The sequence below is a fragment of the Centruroides vittatus genome, unplaced genomic scaffold (genome assembly GCF_030686945.1).
Source record: "Centruroides vittatus isolate TY-2023 unplaced genomic scaffold, ASM3068694v2 contig_980, whole genome shotgun sequence".
Lineage (NCBI taxonomy): Eukaryota > Metazoa > Arthropoda > Arachnida > Scorpiones > Buthidae > Centruroides > Centruroides vittatus.
This window is the reverse complement of record NW_027122652.1, coordinates 360,502-381,916: the sequence shown is the minus strand read 5'-3', so window position 1 is coordinate 381,916 and position 21,415 is coordinate 360,502. Positions and strand designations below refer to the sequence as shown.

Genomic DNA, 21,415 nt, shown 5'->3' with positions numbered 1-21,415 from the left:
AAAAAGTTTAAATAAACATTTTTAGGTGTTATTAAACTTTACTAAGTATGAATATGTATATATATAATCGAGACGAGTTGATAATAATAATAATAATAATCAGTGCAGAGCCCTAACGGTTAGGAGTTGAAAGTTGAAATTGGTACACAGTTAGGGTACGTCACGAGAACGCACACTAAGAAGGGATTTTTCGAAATTCCTCCCCATGGGGGAGAGGGACAGGATTAAGTCTTAACACTTCCATCAACAATGGAAGTGTGAAGTAACAATGAAATTGTTAAGAGAAAGCAACATGCAAGACACAGATGCAGTTTTTTTCGTTTTTGCGGGAAATCGAACATATTTTTAGACCCATCTAAAAATTCTCTGATTAGTCTGGAAACAGGGGGACCCAACTCTTGCATTCTGTGAAAATGGGTAAGGTTGACTATAACGTTTACTTTTGCCCAAGCAACGCTGGGCCTACCTGCTAGTTAATCTAAAATAAAAAAGATAGTAACAGTGTTAAGAGCTAAAGTCTGAAAGCAACAACAACAACACCTGGTTGATAGGCAAGCTAAGCTAGGATAAGATAAGGAAGGAAAAAAAAATTGTACTCTCAGTTTTCATTAAAGTAAATCTGATGAATGGCACAAAAATAATTAAACATTTCAATATTCTAAAATCCATGGGCAAATTTGAGACAACATGCATGCTTGCTTGAATTTTAAAAAAATCAAATAATGGAGTTTACATTAAAAAATTGCAAAATTTTTAAGGAGGTTTTCTCCAACTGTGTTAGAGTGAAACAGTGTTGTATGAGGGATACCTGTATATCATATTCTTGAAATTTAAACTTAGCTAACAGCTACTATGGGCTTTAAATATTTTGTTGAATAAAAATAGTTCAACAGTCAAGTGCTTGATGATGAAGAGTAAAAGAGCAGTTCATCTCTTCACATTATTAGCATATACTGCTTACCATTCTACAGTGTGATCAAATTGATTTACCAAAATGTAGAGTTGTTAACATGCTGCATCACTATTTCATTCTTGAAATGCTCAGTTGAACAAATCTTGAGGAATCTTGCTGTACATTAACAAATCCAAGATGCATTAGGTTGACAATATATTAAATTTAGTATAAAACAAATTTTAATCATAATTTGATCAATACTAATCATATAATTCAACAATAATTAGTTAAAGAATTAAAAATATACTTTTTTTTAATAAAAATACTTGAAATATTTTAAAATATATTTTCAGAGTTACGTGCCTTAGCTGAGCTAATTGGTCCATATGGAATGAAATATTTAAATGAAAGTTTAATGTGGCATATTGCTAGTCAAGTTACAGAATTGAAGGTAAACCAATTAATATTTATTTTCAATTATTGAAAAATTAAAAAGCTTATATTTGGATTAAGTGAAAAATAGTAACATTCATTATTTTCACAATATGAGACAATAAATACCAAATTCCTCAAGCTAAATAAAATATAAATAAAATGAAGATGAAATGTAGGATAATTTTTAATCTTTTGTAATCTTTTTTGATGACTAATTATTTATTAGTGTTCTTTATTCTTTGTTTATGGTATTTGTAATTATTAATAATGTAACATCCTTTAAAAATGTTAAAACTTTTTTATGCTTTTTGTTATTAATTCATACATATAAATGCATTAATATTTATAAGTATGCCAGAACAAGTAATAGGTTTTTTTCCTAATTTTAAGATAGAAGTAAATATATGTGTAAATGCATAAATGCTTTCTTTAAAAAATTCTGTTTTACTCAAGTTTGAACTTTTTAAATTATTAAAAATTATTTATTTAAGTGTTTTAATTTATTATATATTAAAATTATGATTCTAAAACATTAAAAAAGTTCTTTGAAAGGGTTTTAAGAAAACTGTAATTTTGTACGTATGTATTGTCAATAATTTTAAATTAATAATTCTAAAACATAGAATGAATTTCAATATAATTAACTCTTAAGAAAATAGAAAAAAAATTATTCAGTTACAGTTAAAAAAATTAAAAAGAATGCAGTTTTTGGACATGTAGTGTAGATAAAAACAGTAAGCTATTCAACGTCCTTTGTTTAATATATTTTGACATCCTGCTCTTTATCAGTTGACTGTGTACATAGCCTATATTAACGTAGGAATACTATAAAAAATATAATATTTTAATCTTGTTAAATTATTAAAGTTCAAATGACAACAATGATTTTCTACAGACATTTCAGAAATTACAGTTTTAAGATATCTATAAAATATGTCAATATTTTTAAAATATTTAATCAGAAGACTTGCAATATAAAAAAATTTATTTTGAGTAGGAATTCTTATCTATCATTATTTTTAAAAGATTGATTAAAGGTGACATTTGAAACAAGTGTATATTCTGTTAGCAGAAAACAAAAACACGAAACAAAAGCCTTGAAAGTTGTTATTTTTTGTCTTGAATATAATTTATGCAAATATTCTAAAAATAAGTTTTAGTTTAGAATTAGTTTTCTCAGAAATAGTCATTTATTAAATTCTATTTGGCTTTTTTCTCTTATATTTTGAAATTATAATAAAATGGATTTTAGGAAAGTTACTTTAAGAAATTTAGATGATAAGTCATTTAATAGATAAAATGTAAATTCCAATATTTATTAGTTAACTTACCAGTATAATAAAATAAAATAATTTTGTCTCATTTATTTTACAGATATTTTAATAACTCAATAATCTCAATGTAAATTTTACTTTTAATATTAGAAATTGGTGGTCACAAACAAAGATATCCTGGTAGCTTTGAGATCAAATTATGATAAACCTGAACAAATGAGGGAACTCTTTAGAAGATTACAACGTAAGTTTGTTAATAAAAATTGTATTTTATATAGAATAATGTTTGGTAAATAATTTCTCATAAAAATCAATTTAGATATTAGATATTCAGAATTTTAATATGTAAAAACTCATATCCCTTAATAAGAACTTCAAAAAGAAATGTGAACATTTTCAACTTCATTTCATATTAAGATTTGCTTTCGGGGCTGTGGAGTCAGTAGATTTTTACACGACTCCGACCATGGGCACACTTGTTAACAAAGTAGGCCTGAAAATTCCAACGTCATCACGTGACCTCAGAATATTAGCATCAATAAATATAGTTCTAATAAAGATAGAATGTAGAAACTTTTTTTATTCCAAAGCTAAAATATTCCTCTAAGTAATGAGTCAATAGGATAATTTTTACTTTTCTGGCTGTTATATATAACAGTGTAGCAATCGATCAAAAAATGATCCCACCCCAAATTTTTGCATTTTTGGACTCAGGGTACCTTGAAATGTTCAGATATGCAAACGATTTGGGTTTTTTTCCTGTATGGGAGTTGGATGGTTTAACAATGGAGTTATTAAGCTTGATGAAATGGTTGAACTAAATCGGTTGGTACACATTCTAACATCTGTTTGCACTTCTCTATGTTTTGAGGCTTCCCAAATCCAAAAGGGTAAAAATCTGAGAAAGTCATTTTTTGACTGATCATCATTCTTTTCCTTTGTTATAGGCCTATACTGTATAACAGCCGGGAAAGTAAGAATGATGACGATTCTGGTTATTTTTTTAAAAATACAAAATAAAACGATTTTAAAAAATTAATTAAACATTAAAATTTGACACATCTACTGAATATATAAGTTCACATTTATTGATTTGTTTGATGATGGCATTGGTAAGCATGTATGAATAAAAATAGTAAATACATTCTTATACAAACAAATTAGTTTAATAAAAATGTTATATATTACCCAATATACTCGTATATTATGTACAAGTACACAGATACATTAAACTAAGTCAAGAATGAGAAATATAACATTTAGACTGGTAAAAAACAAAAAGGTTGCTTATTTTGCCATGTTGATTAATTTATTATTTTTCATCTCTGTTATAAACTGAAAAAAAAAATCACTTCTATTAAGTCAGCAGTCACTGAAGCTCTTAAATCATTATTAATAAATTTCCTTTAAAAATATTCTAACATAAAGACGTAAACAAAATGTTACTAAAGCATATACTGTATATCTCGGCGGATAAGACGACCTTCAGATAAGACTAGGTATAAATTTTCGTCGAAGTTTTATAGTTTTAGCATATATCTGTCCTAAAAGATGACTATCAACGTCCTGTGAATTTAGTTTAGATCAGCAATCATTATCTTAATAATAATACTGTATAGCGTATACGGAATTCCTATTTGTAATTTTTCGAATGGACAAATTTTATTTTCTTGCACTGCCTTACGATTGTTGCAAACGTTCACACTGATTCGGCATTCGGGCAATGACTTTGACATGGGCTATTCTATTTTGTGCATATATCCTACTCTCTATTAGTAAATAATTACGGTTTGTCCGTTTTTTTATAATGGTTTTAATTTATATAAATTTCAAACTAAATTTTTTGTATCTGTTTTATAAGACAACCCCCGATTTCTGAGGCCTATTTTTATGATTCAACTATCGTCTTATCCACCGAGATATACGGTAATACACTTATTATTAAGAAATTATTGTACAGAAATTATTTTAGTTTATATTCTATATTACACACCTTAATGTTGATAGCTGAAGATTTCTAATTTTTAAATATACATTGTAGGTTTGATATGAGTACTCAGGTCTGAAAATTCAGTTTGAATTATGCATATTAAGTGAGTCTGTTAAACTATATTGCTGTAATACATATAGTGAGATTTTGTCTTTTTCTTTAAGATTTCATTTTGGTTGCTGGAAATAAAGATTTCTATTAAATTTGACATCCAGTCTTTAACCACGTTATAAGTAATTCTGTATTGTATTGGGTCTACAATGTGTAATTATTTGCAAAATCACTAATTTCTATAACATTTAATTTTAAATAGGTATTATAATCTAATGAAAAACATTTCATTTTTATCTTTTGTACTAAATACATATATATTTTGGTTCTACAAACATGGTACTGTACATTTATTTATTTAAAAATGTAAACTAGATGAATGAATAGGACTTCTTATTTAAGATGTTAATTGTAGCTAACAAAGGGAAAGAATGCCATTAAAATAATATAGGTTATTATTATTAATCTGTATTGAATGAAAATCTGTAATAATATTAAGGAAGTTATTACAGAATATTTAAAATAAGATGGAACAGAAATTTAACACTAAGTGATATGCTTTTTAAGTAAATATAATCTTATGAATCTTCCCTTAATATGTATAGAATGCAATATTTAAATTAAAAAATTATATGTCATCGTGTATTAACTGCTTTTTCTTTTCTGGTTTCTTAAACAGTTCTTTTTTAAGAAAAAGATTAACAGAGAATCTTGTTATCTTTAAAACTGTTCTTTTTAGTATTCTGTCATTCAAGAATTTTTTTTTCCTTTCATGCATATAGGACCAAAGATGGCCCAAAGTAAGGGAAATTATTCTTATTCTTGTTGTTTAGTTATTATATATAATAAGTTATTAATTTCATAAAGTAAATCAGTGTGAATAATTTTTGTTGATATTAAATTTGTTTTCTCTCTGAAAATTATTATTAATTAATTTTATAATTATATTTTGTTTTGAAATTTATTATTTTATTTTTTAAATAAACAAATTTAAATATTGATGATAATGAAATTATTTGCAAATGTTTTATTATTTTTTAAATTAAATAATTTTTTGTTAAGTAAGTTATTCTATTGAATAGTGGATAGAAAGTATTAATAAAATAAGTAATGCTATTTGTAATTGACATTTTAAACTCAGATATTTTGGATACTAAATAAACAAATGACCAAATTATACTTATTATGATTTATAATAAATATAACTTGATTACTCAAACAATTATATTAATATAGTATATTTTATTTAATAATTATAATAGTAAAATATACATTTTTTCTTTGAGTAGATGTAGATAATGTTCTCCAAAGAATGACTATTATTGGAGTGATTCTTTGTTTCCGCACACTAGCACAAGATGCCTTGAATGACGTGAGTAATTAATGTTTATTCTTTTTAGAGGAGTGTTATATAATTTTTTTTCATGCAGAGGACAGATGGAAAAAAATTTTCCATTTGTTTTCTTTGCATGATGAAGGTTAAGTTGTAATTTCATCAAAAGAATCTGCAAATATAAATATATATTAAAATTGTATTACAAGTACTATTTTTAAATAAAATGAAATATAAGCATGATGAAATGAAATTATACTGTATTAAGGGGTTTAATGAAAGCAAAGATACAGATGTTATATAAATAGAAAGGGATCATTACAAATAGGCTAAGGTAAACATTTTCAGATGGCTCATGGTTAGATCTGACAGAAAGGCATGTGAAATCAGCAAAAAGGTGTGTGCACTTTTGTGCTAGTGAATATATGCATTTCATTCTCAATTATTCTTTCCTCAAATTGTATTAAAATAAACAAATCCAGAAACAAAAAAAAAATAAATGAAGATTTAATTCATCTTATCTAAATTTACATTCTGAAAACCTCAATTTGCCAGTTTTATAAGTTTTCCTTTTATTATGACATTGTCGTCTTCAACACTTAACTTTGGCATATTTTGTGCATTATTCTTATAAAAATTTTAGCTCTGAAGTAAATCCCTTGACTTTATATCATTATTAAGAAAATATTAATAATTGAATTATTACTTTTAAAGCTCATAAGATAATCCATATTTTATAAATTTTAGGTTACAATTTAGTTAGTTAATTATGGACTCGCGTTTTATTTATATACTTGATGTAGTTTTATAAAAACATTATTTTGAAACATTTTTGAATAGCCCCGAGTTGTTTCACTAGCATTTTTAAGCTCTTTGTGCTTTGAATCATTAGATTATCAAAGAAGTATTTATATCTCATTACAAAGTATTCTGACAATAAAAATATTTTAGTTTATTTTAAATCTTTGCAGGAAATATATAAACTGGACTGTATATATGTAAGTTAGTTGAAAAATTTAGTTACATAAACTAAATCAAAACGAATTTGTACCACATGTATTTTTGAATAAACCTCTCAATACACTCTTAAAAATTTCTGACAAAAGTATTCTTTAACTTTCTAAATAAGAATTTTATTTAGACTGATGATTAAAATTTTTTTCCCAGGTATTAACAGATCGTATTCCATTCTTATTGAGCTCTATTGTTGATTTTAAACATCATGTACCAAATGGAGATTCTATGGTATGATAATGTTATAAAATTACAATAAGTTAAATTAAATTTATTTAACTCATATTTAAGTGTTTGAAAAGTGTTATAATAATTAGCATACTTAATCAGTTTCTGGATAGTTAAGTTTTAATATAATAAATCAAATATCTATACTGTATAAATCTGAAAATATGATATTAACCTAAATCTTCTTTCATTTACTTCAAGCTTGAGAATATCAGATTACAGGTTAGCAAATCTTTGACATTTTTAATATTTACATATGATTGCATGCTTACTGTATATACTACCATAATTTTTCAACTTCATTATTTAATAAATGCAATACTAATCAAAATGGCTATGGTTATTCTGCTTTGGATATGGGGTTATGTAATTTTTAACTGTTTAAAGTTTTCATCTTATTTTTTTAATATAATAATTTTTTCTTTCAAAATAAATGCTTAATTATTTTTATTTAAAATTTAAGTATTATATATATATATATCCATGGTGGCCAAACTGCAGCTTGTGAGCTGCAAGTGGCTCTTCTAGATTCTTACTTCACACAGCCAACTTACATACAATTTCTTTTTATGTACTAATAGATAATGCAGCTCCAGTTGTGACAAGGTTGGCCATCTCCGATGTATATGTTAAGCAATTGCTTATTACTTTTACAATATGAAATGATATTGCATTAAAGAAAAAAATCTAGACCAGATATTCTCAAATGTTAGTCATTGTGGTGCTGCCGCTGCCACTAGCTTTACCCATATGGTTTTTGTAATGAAAAAAAAAGAAAATATTGGATAAACCTTATTTAAAAAGTAAACCGAAATCAGAAAAACTGTTGTTATTTTTTCTAAATAAATTATGGTAGGATATAACAGTATGTTATTATAGTTACATTAATAATTTATAATTAGTGGAAAGAACTGAAAAAAATATTTTGAATCTACTCTTTATTTAGTAATAGAGGAATGAAGCGTGAATAACTTCTCATAATTAGATACAAATATATGTCACTTTATGATTGTCAGATTAATATAACTATACTGAATATTGTATGTAGAGAACAATAATTTCAAAAAATATAGAATTAGACATTCTATGATTGCTAACATTGCAATGAAATATAGTGAAAGTCCTTTTACAAGAAATTCTGGTCCAGACAGCAATATTGTACATATTAGGACATTTGAAAAAATAAATTGAATTTAAATTATCTAAATATTCATTTTATACAGAATTAATAATTAAGCAATTTGCAAGATTAAAAGTAAAAAGTATTTTTCATTATAGTAAGATGCTATTTAGATATAAAGCTCATCATCACTTTGTTACCAGTGTGCTTTGTGAAAATACAGTTTATCACAAACACTTTCGAAGTTTCAAAACTATCTTCACAAAGCACACTGGTTCGTAAGGAAGTGATGATGCTATTTAGAATGTAGTTAGAGAATTTTTCAGGTAAGTGACTAAACAAGTACTTGCTATGAGTCCAGTGTTTTTTTTTAACTTGCAAATTGTTTAACTATTAATTTTGTATGAAATGAAAAATTGAATTTGATTTTCTAAATCTATTTTATGTTTTTAAAAGATACTGAGACAGAATGAGTAATATTAATTGTTGTTAAAAAAATGAAATTAAACAATTTCTATCTTTCACATATTTATTATGTTCTGCATTTGAAGAAAGTGTTTGTTGGTAGCTGAACAGCTAAATTGTAAGCCTACCCTCTGGGGACCACAAGGAATTTTTTTGGGAGATGGACCATCTTGGACATGTCTCCATTCCTCACCATCCAATGATTGGGTGTTGAGGGTCTGGTTGAACTCACATTGGACTTGTTAAAAGGTCATCTCATTAAAACCATTTCTAATGTTGAATTTGCATCTATCAGTATAAGCATACAGTCCTTAATATAATAATACATAAATTACATTATGGTTAACCTCCTACACGTAGCACCATCAGATGGCAAAAATCAGAAATAAATGCCGATTGTTGGTTTGCCTGCCAGCAAGTTTAAAGTCTGCCTAAAGGGACTTGGGGCACACCTGGGTCTGGGGGGTTCTTGGGTTTCCTTTTTTCATAAATATGGAAGGTAAAAATAAACAGAAATGATTACAAAGTACTGGGGGTTGGGGGGATCATCCTGGGTCCCAAATACCGAAGAGAGTGAGGAGTCGGAGATAAAGGAGATAGTAGAAGTAGATTCAATGGACAGCTTAAGTCAAGTTGAAAAGGTGCAATTGGAGCTATTGAAGTTATGTACGGATAAGGGAAGTAGATTAACTATAGCCATAACTGGAAGGTTGGAGAAATCATTAGTGATTGAGAGGTAAACTGGAGTTATTGGAGAATAGAGATAGAGATATGGCTGGTTGGGATATAGTGAATAGTGTTAGTACATATGCTGATAAGGTTGGAAAAGACAGGGAAGGTAAGAATGTAGATAAGAAACCTGTAGTGGTGATAGTCAAGAGTAAGGACAATGAAAATAGTGATGAGGTAGAGAGAATTTTTGACAAGGATAAGCCCCACTAAGGATAAAATTAGAATAACCGGTATACGAAAATTAAGATCTAATGGGACATTATCTTTATTATTAGCCAAACTTACTAAAGTCCTTGAGAAAACTGAATTGTCTATACAGGTAGGTACCAGAAAAGAAATATTCTCGAATGATGCTGATTGATGTTCCTAAAGAACTAACTGAGGATAGGCTAGTGGAAGTAATTTATGAATTAAATTTAGATATATTGGGTGGTGAGGAGATTAGTTATGAAGATTTTAAATTGAATTTTAAGATATTATATTGTATTGGAGGTATCGCCCTTATTAAGAAGTAAGATTCGTAATTTAGAAAAATTATTTGTAGAATATTGGTGCTGCCCTATTCGAGATTATTATGAGGTTGCTACATGTTATAAATGCCAACTATTTGGTCATTTAGCAAAAAACTGTTGGAGTGAGGTAGATATATGCTCTAAGTGTGGTCAACGGATTTCGGGATTGTTCTAATGATAGTGTCAGGGTCTGTATTCCTTGTAAACAAATGAATAAACTGAGTGGACATTACTCCAGGGAAAAGGATTGTTATTTATATCTAGAAATAGCTATTTGGTATGAATAACTAATAGATTATGGCTAATAAAGGTAAAAGTAGTAATGTTTTAGGAATTATACAAGTTAACACTCAGCACAAGAGATCAGTACCTGGAGAATTGCTGCAGTTAGTTGATAAAGGTTGGGCAAGTGTTCTATTGCTTCAGGAACCGTATGTTGTAAAAGATAAGGTAGTTGGATACGGGTTAAAAATGCACATGGTTCAGTGTACCAACGGGGCCTGGTAAACAGATCTGAAGAGAATTTTGTTAAACAACTTTCGTGTCTCAGTGATGGCATATTCACTGAAGATCTGGATACTAATTTGATGACACTTACTACATAAACCACAAATGGATATACGAGAAAGCAATATTGGCATATAAAAACAAATGCTTTGCTGAACTGAATTTGCATATACAAGCATAACTTCCAGGGACTTACAATTCCATTGATTTCAAGGCAGATCAGACAGTAATGTATGTTGTGTATCTGGTGGAGTTTTTAAACTCAACTTAGAGGTAAAGGTTGGAGCATTACTAAATGCTTTTGCAAAATTTGGTTGGGACAAAAATGATAAAATAATCTTTTGCAGTTTATTATAAATACTCAGATCAATAAATGCATATTTTAGTTACTAGGACCATTGTTTTTATCCCCCTCCCTCAAACCCAAGCAACTCCAGGCACATGTTGCTAGTTTATTAATATAATGAATTATTGTGCAATTATTTTCTGCCTTCAACAATTCTATATTAAGTAACTTCATTTATCTGTTAAAATATATTACCTTTACTTATATGCTGCTTCATTTTGAAAATAGTTGTGTTTATTGCTTTATCACAAACAGAAAAGCAATGGAATACAGACATATTCACTTAATGACAGACTGCTTATATGTCAGAATCCCGTAAGATTACAACAGAGCTGAAAAATTCTTAGCTGTAGTGGCGTAGCATGGCGTGCTATCCATGGAAGTGCCACTTCCCTTGTGTTTTCTAAATATTAGTTTTAATTTTTATTAAATCATAGGTACTTTTCTGTTAACTGGGCACAGTTCAATTTGTGAAATTAAACATCGTTTTTTCTAATGTTTTACAAACATTGTAAATTATGAAATAAAATATTGATTTTGCTAAAAATAGTAGTAAAAATGACTGGTGTCCCATTAAGCGCAGAGTACCAATTATTTTCATATTTTAATGTACTTTCAATTAATTAAAATTAATATTTTATTATAACTGCATTATGTATCTTATTACAAATTTCTATACACATGAAAAACGATGATAAGATTGCTATTGTATATTCAAGTATAAATTCGTATATGCATATTCCCAATGGAAGCGCTGTATTGACAAATATGGGATAGCTTCTATGGATAAATATTTGAATCACAAAGCAGCCAGATTATATGCATGAGGTTGGTGCTCTGTAAAGTGCATTCACTTTACAGAGCACCAACCTCACACAGTATATCTGGTGGATGCTATACGCCAAAATGCTTCCGATGATTCTATCCAGGGCCGGCACAGCTTCCCTATCATCAAATGTCACCGCATGCCACTGCATAGCTGTCTGTACCATGTCTATGTTTAAATACAATCATTGCATTACGTATAGTCTACATGAGTAGTAACTATACCATTTAAGGTTTGTCTAAGTACACTATGATATTTGCTTAATAAGGCTTTTCTTATTAATTAATACATATGCTACATTCTAACTAATAAAATGAAGGAAATCTACTAAAATTGCAATAAGTGTGAAAAAGAATAACTTTTTTTGACTTTTCATAACTAATGAAAGCCAAACAATTGCCAAGTTACATTAGGCTATATTAGTGCTACTAATTACTAATTAAATGTGAAGTAATTTGGCCTAGAGGTAGGCATTAAGTGTCATCTCTTGATACATCTAATTTAATTATAATTCTTTTCTTCTAGAACCTTTTAATAGCGGAGCTTGAAGCCAAAGTTTTAAACGTGAAAACGTGGACGTCGGACGTTCTGCGCCGCTTTCCTGTAAACCTAGAAGTTTGACAATAGCGTTTGGAAAGTCATCATGTCCGACGTACACGTTTTTGTGTTTAAAACTTCAGCCTCAACCTCGCTAATAATTGGCCTGAAACGAGAATCGAACCAGAAACACTCTGTCAGAGTAGTGGGACTTCACATTTAATTAGTAATTAGGTTTCAACAATGAATCTTATTTGGCAACTTAAAAAGATTGAATATAATTAATATATTCATTACTTGAAGTACAAATTTGTATTTCATCTTATGCTGTTTTACAAGAATTAAAAATAAATAAAAAGTACACAAGTAAATAGACGTTTCTTAAAAAGGTAGAAAGTTACTGAATGTTGAGGTATCAATAATAAAATGCACTGAATTGTCAGATTTTGGACAAATTTTAAATTTGATAAATTAATTTTACTGATCTTTCTGTATCATTTAATATAATTTGATGGATTTAGAACATTCATATTTAAAGCAGATGAGATGTAAACAAAAGCATTAATGCTTTTCTATAAAATATTTTAGTAGTAGTAAGATTATAGTTCAAAATCATGGGTTGAAAAATTATGGTGTTCTGTATTTGTTTTAGAATTTGTCTTATTCTAACTAATTGTAAATGTTTTAATTTCATTATTTTAAGCATTTTATGATTATTTGGCTCTCATTTCTTACTGTGATTTGTTCTCTTTAATTCTTTAAAATCTCAAATTATATTTTATAGATTGTAAGCGAAATGGCATCTGCAGCGGGACTAAATTGTAAAGTGGATCCTGCATTAGTATCATCTTTAAGATCACAGAAAAGTGGTATGACATTTTTTTATATTTGTTCTTTTGGAGAAAGAAAATTATTATTTAATTAAAAATAATTAGACTTAGGTGAAGACGAGTATCAAATTGCTTGTCTGCTGATGGTATTTGTGGCCGTTTCTTTACCGAAATTAGCTCGGAACGAAGGTTCTCACTATAAAGCCTCTTTAGAAGGTCGGTATTATAGCTCCAAATGTTAAAAAAGTAAAACTTTTAGTTTTAAGTGAATTTTCTTTTATAATTGGTTTTATTAGGGCATGCCAATAATATTCATTGCTTGGCAGAAGCTATCAATGGCATTGCTGGAGCTCTGTTTACAATCTGTGGGCATGGAGATATTGAAGAAAGACTAAAAGAATTTCTTGCAGTGAGCATTGCAGTTTCTAATTAATATATTTGTTAAATATTGATTTAAATTAATAATAATTAAAAATTTTTCTTAATTCAGAAAAATGCCGATAAGATTACATTATTAAATCCCTTGAAATTAATTTAAAACATATTTTAATAATCTACTTACAGTTGGCTTCATCCAGTTTACTGCGTTTAGGGCAGGAGAGCGACAGAGAAGCAATACGTAATCGGGAATCCGTTTATCTTCTGTTGGACTTGATAGTCAAAGAATCGCCCTTCTTGACCATGGACTTGTTAGAATCTTGTTTCCCTTACGCATTACTGAGAAATGCCTATCATGCAGTGTATCGTGCCGATAATGTGTAAAATATGTTTGTATAAACATATACATACCTATATATATAAATATATAAATATATACATTTGGTAACTGTTTACTTACCACATTGGTTGAAAATTGCATTGGCTACAATATCTCATTTTTCTATAAGAGAATGTCGAGTTCCACAATTATTCCAGGCATGTACCGTAGCTTATTTAAGTCGATAATTTGTATTTTTGTACTGCCATTTTTGTCCGGATAATTTTATCATCGGTGATAATTTTGGAACTGCAATTTCCAATGCAAACATGGCATTTATCTTGTAGTCCTTGTATAAATTTTATTTCACTTTATTCGGGTCATTCATCAAAACTCCTTGTACATAAAAGAAATAAACTGATTTTGTTAGAACTTTTTAAAAGTTTGTGTTACCAAAGATCATTTTTATTTATGGAAGTAGAATGTTTATTATTTTCTTATCCATTTTAAATATTAATGATACTAAATTACTATTGTGTAAAATATTTTTGTTGACTTTTTTAATAATTTAGTAATAATCAAAATATGGTATTTGCAACAAATGATGAATCGACATGTGATTATTGTACATGAAAAGTTGCAAAAACAATTTCCTATTTTATCATTGTAGTGTATAAAAAATAATTCTCTTTTTTTTTAGTTGTGGTGTTTGATTTTTTTTTTATATAAAACATTGAGAAAATAAAAAATTTTTTATGAGATTTGCTTTTTGTATTTGTCAGTTGTCCTAAATAAAATGTTAAATTTACTTTGCAAAACTTTTCTTAATTTAAGATTACAAAATGCTTATATTATACTCTATTACATAATATTAGAAATTTAATTAATACTTAAGGTTAAGATTAGTGCATTGTGTAGGATATCAAATATTTTTTGCTGTGTACAGTAACTTAAGTAATAGTTATGAAATATTAGACCAGCATGTCATCATCCCTGATATAACTTAGTAGTAACCGCTCATTTTGGTATTAGCTACTGCTCGTGTGCTATTTGAGCTTGTCCGTATTCTGTTGACAATTAACTATACGGTATGCTCAAGATCTAAGTTGACACCTAGAAGAATTGCATTGAAGTTTTTTTTACACAAAGTTGCTGTACAAATTGCTCAGTGACTGAACTAGTTGCAATATCACAAAGCTTAAATAAAATGGAATGTAGTGTGTGGGGTTTAAAATATACAGTGGAATCTTGGTTAAAGAGCTTAATCCATTCCACGATTGTGTTCATTAAACAAAGCAATCTTTCCAATAGAAATTAATGCAAATACAATTTATCCATTCTGGCCTCCAGAATTTTTGTAATTTTATTTGTAAAATGAGTTTTCTTAGATACTATGTTTTCCTATATTTTCATCAATCATTACAGCAACAAATATGTAAACTTTATTTAATAAAATAGCACTGTACAGTACATACCTTCATTTGTATGGAGCTTAATGCTTGGAAGGTGAATCCTCCTCCATGAAAATGTCAGGTAGCATTGGATTGGGAGATTCTTCGAGTCGAGGTCTCTTTTGATAAGGAACAAGAAAGTGGTCTAAAGTTGACTGTCTTATTCTTTTAATCAAAATTTTTCTAAAATGCAATATAGCATTGTTTTTCATTAAATTAATGACCCTATTAGCCACAACTTTGTTAGGGTGGTGCTTCTTGATAAATTCCTGCACATCATTCCATTTTCTGCAAAGTTCCTTGATCTCAGCTCTGGTAATTTCTTCTCTAACCTTCTCTTCCTCTTCCTGCAAGGCAACCAGCTCTTCTGTGGTTAGTTCATTTTGATGGTCCTTTATCAACTCCTCCATGTCTGCATCATCTACCTCTAATCCCAAACTCTTGCACTATATCAGGAGAGCTCTCTGCTTCAAATTCCTCAAAGTTTTAATCTGGGACACAAGTTAGTCAAAGTTTCCTCTAGGCAGATTGCACAGTGCAGTGAGAGACCTCACTCCAGACTTTGTCAATAAGGTTGATACAATGCAGGATGTTAAAATGCACCTTCTAAAAAACTCTGTGTTAGGTCGGTATCATTCATAACCTGGAAACTTCTGGTGAACAGTAAGGCACTGTTCACCAGAAGTTTCTTGGTATACAGCTTTTTAAAATCGGAAATCACTTGTTGATTCATTGGTTGCAGTAATGGAGTTGTGTTGGGTGGAAGGAATTTGATCTTGATGAACTCATGCTCACTATCCAGGTCTTCCTCTAAACTTGGTGAATGTGCTGGGACATTATCCATTAAAAGAAGACATCTAAGAGGAAGATACATTTGCTGAAGATAATTTTTGACAGTTGGAGCAAACACTTCTGTGAGCCAATCCATGAATAAAGTCTGAGTTACCCATGCCTTGCTATTTGCCTTCCATTGTACAGGCAGTTTGGACTTTATCACATTATTGCTCTTAAAGGCATGGGGATTTTCAGCATTGTAGACTTAGAGTGGCTTGATTTTGAGGTCACCACTTTGCATTAGTGCAAAATAAAAGAGTGAGCCTGTCCTTCATGGGCTCGTGTCCAGGTAGTGTTTTCTCTCTTCTTGGGTTATGTACATTCATCTAGGCATTTTTTTCCAAAACGACTGGTCTCATTGCATTTAAACACTTGATTTGAGATGTATCCTTCACTTTTTACAAACTCTGTGAATTCATCCACAAATGCTTTTGCTGCTTTTTCATCTAAACTTAAAGCCTCCCCATGCCTTATGATACTGTAAATGCCACTTCGTCAACAAAACCTATCAAACCACCCTCGGCTTGCTTTAAAGTCCTGCCTGCCTGCAAACATGGCATGGTGTCTGGGTCAACAAGTCACTTTGTAAATTTTTAGCTTTTTCACAAATTATAGCTTCACTAACACTCTCCAGCAAGTTGCTTTTCATTGATCCATATTAGCAGCAGTTTTTCAACTTCATCTAAAACTTTAGCTCTTTGTTTTGATATTACATTCACTCCTTTAGCCACTTTGGCAGCCTTAAAATGCTTCTTTGTTTTTAATAATTGTAGAGATTTTGCCACATTATATTCTTTAGCAATGTTAGAAACATGAATGCCATTCTCACGTTTTGCAATGATTTCTTTCTTTAATGCTACACTAGAACGTTTTGTATTGCCACTATCACATTTCTCTTTCTTGGGTGCCATATTGACTAAATATATAAATCACAAAACCATAAAAAGAAGTTTAGCACAAACACTTGGAAAAGCAATGCTTATTTCGCAAATACCTAACAGCAACTGAAATTTGACACAAAAAACCGTTACATTCATTATCCAAATTTTGTCCGTTATCCAAGACAAAAATTTGTTAACCGATTTGGTCATTAACTAACCAAGATTCCACTGTAATCATAGATAAAGTTTAAACAGGCATATTAAGGCAAGCAGCACATAAAGGACAACAGCAGCAGTGAGAAAAATATTAAAGTATTTAAGTGCCGATTTTGCTTACCTACGTAACACGAAAAAGAAGTTTTTTAATATTGACATCCCCAATTTCAGTACATATTATTCTGTCAGAGACAGTATGACCAGAAAATACCAAAAAACGAGTCCGGCTATTGGCCCCGTTTACTGCAGCAACATAATTTAGAACTAAGGATCGCTCGGGGACTAGACCAGTGTTTTTCTACCTTTTTTATCTTGCGGTACACTCGAATCTATTAAATTTCCACAAAAAAATTATGTGATTTAAAGTTGTGTTTGTGTAAACAATCTATTGCCATATTACTTGCCACTTAACCTAATTCTTTTAGTCTATATTTTTTGTAAATTAAATAAAACAGTATAGTTATTCTTTAAAATAGCAGCAAGTTACAATAATATTTATTTAAATTAATAATATTCATTTACATAAGAAACACAATTAACATTAAGTCTTAATTTGCATTTAAAAGTGGCATGATAATTGCCTTTAGAAACCAGTCCAACATCCCACTATATATGTTAAAATAATTCAAACTAGATATGGAGAGTTATAGATACATTTTTGATTTTTAAAAAGTTTTATTTTAAATGAAATAACCCGTTGTTATGCTCATATATAATTTTGCTTACAAATATATATTTTTTACTACGTTACGTATATGTTTGTTTATTATAACAATGAAAAAAACTCATCAAAATTAAAACCTCTTTAAATTGATTATATATTTACACTTATTGTTTTTTGGGTTTCTTTCAAAAATTTTTGCAGGATACCGGTTGACAATCACTGGTCTAGACACTTGTGGCTAATTTTGGGGACTATACTTCTATGATTAAATTGATTAGTATTATTTGACAATTATTATTTCATTAAAATTTTTAATTTACTTTTTCTCTTTAGAATTTTAGAATTATGTATTTTTGTTAAATTGCACAGTCTCAAAAGATCTGACAAGACCATAGTCAGGGGAGAAAAGAGTAGGTTCAATATCACTACATCATATAACAGTACAGAATAAACAATTTTTCTGTTGTTATTCAATTCACCAGAATTAAAAATCAAAACCTATCGAATATTAATAAAATTTTTTAATATATAGAATACATAGAAAATTATGATCATCATCATCATCATCATCATCATATTCATACTACTTATGGATGGAATCATGATATATTTCCAACAATTATACAAAAATGATTTCAAAATGTTTTTCTAAATTCTTGCATATTATAGTTATCACATTTTAAGTGGGCTTAAGAGTAACTTGTATAAAAATGCTCTATTTATAGGTGTAAACATACAATTTCTCATATTGTATTGTAATATAGCATGAAAATTTTGTATATATTCCGCACGAAAGCTAATCACCGAAATTATTTGAAATAGGTTGTATTCATTGTCATATCTGAAAAATATTAAACTTTTAACAAAAATAAATTGATAAATCTGAAAAATTTAATGTTTAAAACATGTACAATTTGTTTTATTTAAATATGTACATATAGAAGTTCAGAATATATAATTTCTGATCTGTTGAAGTCCAATAATTTTTAGTGTCTGAATGACTAACAAAATTTTATCTCTAACAAATATTCAATAACAACTACATTACGTCCAGTAACATTCACATATACAAACAGAGTTTTAATAATAATAAGGTAATTTTACAAAACTTAAAAATGTACAAAGCGCTGTCACTGATCCAAACTAATTATTATATGTTGTTCAGACCAATGAAAATTTCAGATTAATTGGGTTTTATATGGATATCAAAAAGCAATAGTCGTATACATAATTTTAAAAATTTTTTGTACTGTATTGATACACGTATTTTTGTTAAATTGCACAGTACATATTAATTTTATAAATCATTTTTCAAAAAAATCCGATTTATTTTTGTTTTTGGCTAGAACATATAGTGGACAAATGAACAGAATTAGTTCAATCGAATGAACAAGAGTGCACTAATAGATTTGTGCATTTTTTCTAAATGTCAAAGAATTTCTTTCTAATATAGTTTTAAAAAATTCAATATATTTTATCTGAATATTAATTTCATATTTGGTAATTTTAATGTTTCTGTTATTTAAAATATATATAGAAAAATTAAGGCCCCAAACAAGAGGAATCACAGTTTACAATTATTAACAATTTCATCAATAAAATTATATATATATATATATATATATATATATATATATATATAATTTGTCACTAATAAATAATAAATGTCTTTGAACAAAATAAATTATTACTTATTGAAACATTTTTTTGATGTTTTAATTATTATTTATTTTTATAAATAGGCTGTTGTCCTTTATTAAAAAAATTTTTGCTACAAAAATTTGCAATTAATATAGTAAAATAAAAATTTGTGTGTAGAGAATCCAGCCTGCATTCACGGATTCTCTCCCGCTGGTTCGCCGTATTGAATTGAAACAGTCTACCTTAGCAAAAACCAAACTTTAATCACACTTGATCATATATGGTAGAAACTCAATCCTATGCAGTTAACAAGATTCTTCTTATCCTCACTTACCTACTTTCGAACTCGACCACTTCTCCTCTCTTCGCTAACTCTACCGTTCTCCCAACTTTACTCTGACTCTCCCTCTCTCCCTATTTGTCTTGCTTTTTCTCACCCCCTTTTTTATGACTCTGTCTACTCTTGTTTGTTACTTTCTCCCTTTTTACAACTCTTTGTCTATCCTTGTTAATTACTTTCATGACTGCTTGGAAAGAAGTTGTATATGCTGACAAGATCTGACAAGACCATAGTCAGGGAAGAAAAGAGTAGGTTCGATATCATTACATCGTATAACAATACAGAATGAACAATTTTTCTGTTATTCCCATGAAATTATATCCAGTATAACAGAAAATATCACAGCTAACTTGTACATAAAAACAAAATCTAATATTTTTATACAATACTACAATCATTTCAATGGCATTACACTATAGTTTATAGCATCTTATTTAATGACAACTATAGATAAAAAATGTTTTACTATTTGCTAATTTTCTATGAATTCATTCATTTTAAACAATTTATAAGTGGCATTGCATATGTCTTTTTAAGCGACTATTAATAGGAAATGTTTTCTGACAAAGATGACAAACATAAGGACCTTCTTTGGTGTGGGTTTTTAAATGATAATTCAGTGTGTTTCTGTGAGCAAATGTCTGTTTGCAAAAACTGCAAGTAAAAGGTTTTTCTCCGGTATGAATTCGAAGATGTATTTTCAAACTTCCTTTTAATGAAAACCTTTCAGAGCAAACGTCACAACAAAAAGGTTTTTCTCCTGTATGGATTCTGAAATGTTTCTTTAAATGAATTTTTTGACTAAATTCTTTTTTGCAAACATCACACATGAAGGGCTTCTCTCCTGTATGAGTTCTTAGATGTATCTTCAAAGTACTGTATTTTTTAAATGTTTTTTTACAAATTCCACACACAAATTGCTTCTCTGTGCCTTCAGAGTCTTTACACACTGTAAAAGATATACAGTAAACATTTAATTCTCATCCATATTCATAGCAGGAATAACTTTTCTCATTTTCAATTATTATAATACAATAAACATATAAAGGTTATTATCATATTATTGCATTAAATACATGATTTTTTGGGCTGCAATTTCCAAATTGCAGACCTATACATTCCCATTGTCATCCATCAGGCTGTCTGTCCTTTGTTAATCTTGATAATGGATTTAGATTAAAAAAATCAAGACAGATATGGAAAATTAGTGGCCAGAGGCTCTAATTAACTATACAGTCAAACCTGTTTTTATGCGGGGGATAGGGACCGCATTAAAAAAAACGCATTAAAAAAAATCTCACGAAACTTCACGAATGGCTGTAAATAATAGTTTTCGCGACACAATTAAAAAATAATTTTTTTATGCGGTCAACAGGGACCGCATAAAAAAAAGTCTCACATAGAAAATAACTCAAAACCGTACGAAATAGAATTTATTGACAACAGATGTCAGCACTTGACTGCATCGTCTGGTCTATCGTCTGTTTTACATATTTTTGTCCAGGTGGTGTTTTGTCGACTTAAAAAGTAAATTATTTCATTTTTCGCATATTCATGCAATAATATTACTATAATAAGTGCATTTATGCTCTAATA

General features: G+C 28.7%; 2 protein-coding genes across 5 annotated transcripts in view; one reads left to right on the top strand and one right to left on the bottom strand.

Moving 5' to 3' along the window:
* Positions 1–14,553, top strand: part of Hem (Nck associated protein 1 Hem) — an 80,894-nt gene extending 66,341 nt beyond the window's left edge. The window contains exons 24-33 of one of the 4 annotated variants that reach the window (XM_067283261.1): positions 1,249–1,346; positions 2,755–2,848; positions 5,428–5,445; positions 5,935–6,017; positions 7,146–7,223; positions 7,422–7,442; positions 13,050–13,134; positions 13,201–13,311; positions 13,392–13,504; positions 13,660–14,553. In XM_067283261.1, the coding sequence (XP_067139362.1) occupies positions 1,249–1,346; positions 2,755–2,848; positions 5,428–5,445; positions 5,935–6,017; positions 7,146–7,223; positions 7,422–7,442; positions 13,050–13,134; positions 13,201–13,311; positions 13,392–13,504; positions 13,660–13,857 (899 nt within the window). In that variant the 3' untranslated portion in view covers positions 13,858–14,553. The remainder of the gene's footprint in view (positions 1–1,248; positions 1,347–2,754; positions 2,849–5,427; positions 5,446–5,934; positions 6,018–7,145; positions 7,224–7,421; positions 7,443–13,049; positions 13,135–13,200; positions 13,312–13,391; positions 13,505–13,659) is intronic. The other 3 variants (XM_067283263.1, XM_067283262.1, XM_067283264.1) reach the window with 3 other exon arrangements.
* Positions 14,554–19,583: 5,030 nt separating this feature from the next.
* LOC136985886 (uncharacterized) overlaps positions 19,584–21,415 on the bottom strand; it is a 148,081-nt gene continuing 146,249 nt past the window's right edge. Inside the window, exon 8 of the mRNA XM_067283265.1 lies at positions 19,584–20,768. Coding sequence (XP_067139366.1) covers positions 20,326–20,768 — 443 coding nt within the window. The 3' untranslated portion in view covers positions 19,584–20,325. The remainder of the gene's footprint in view (positions 20,769–21,415) is intronic.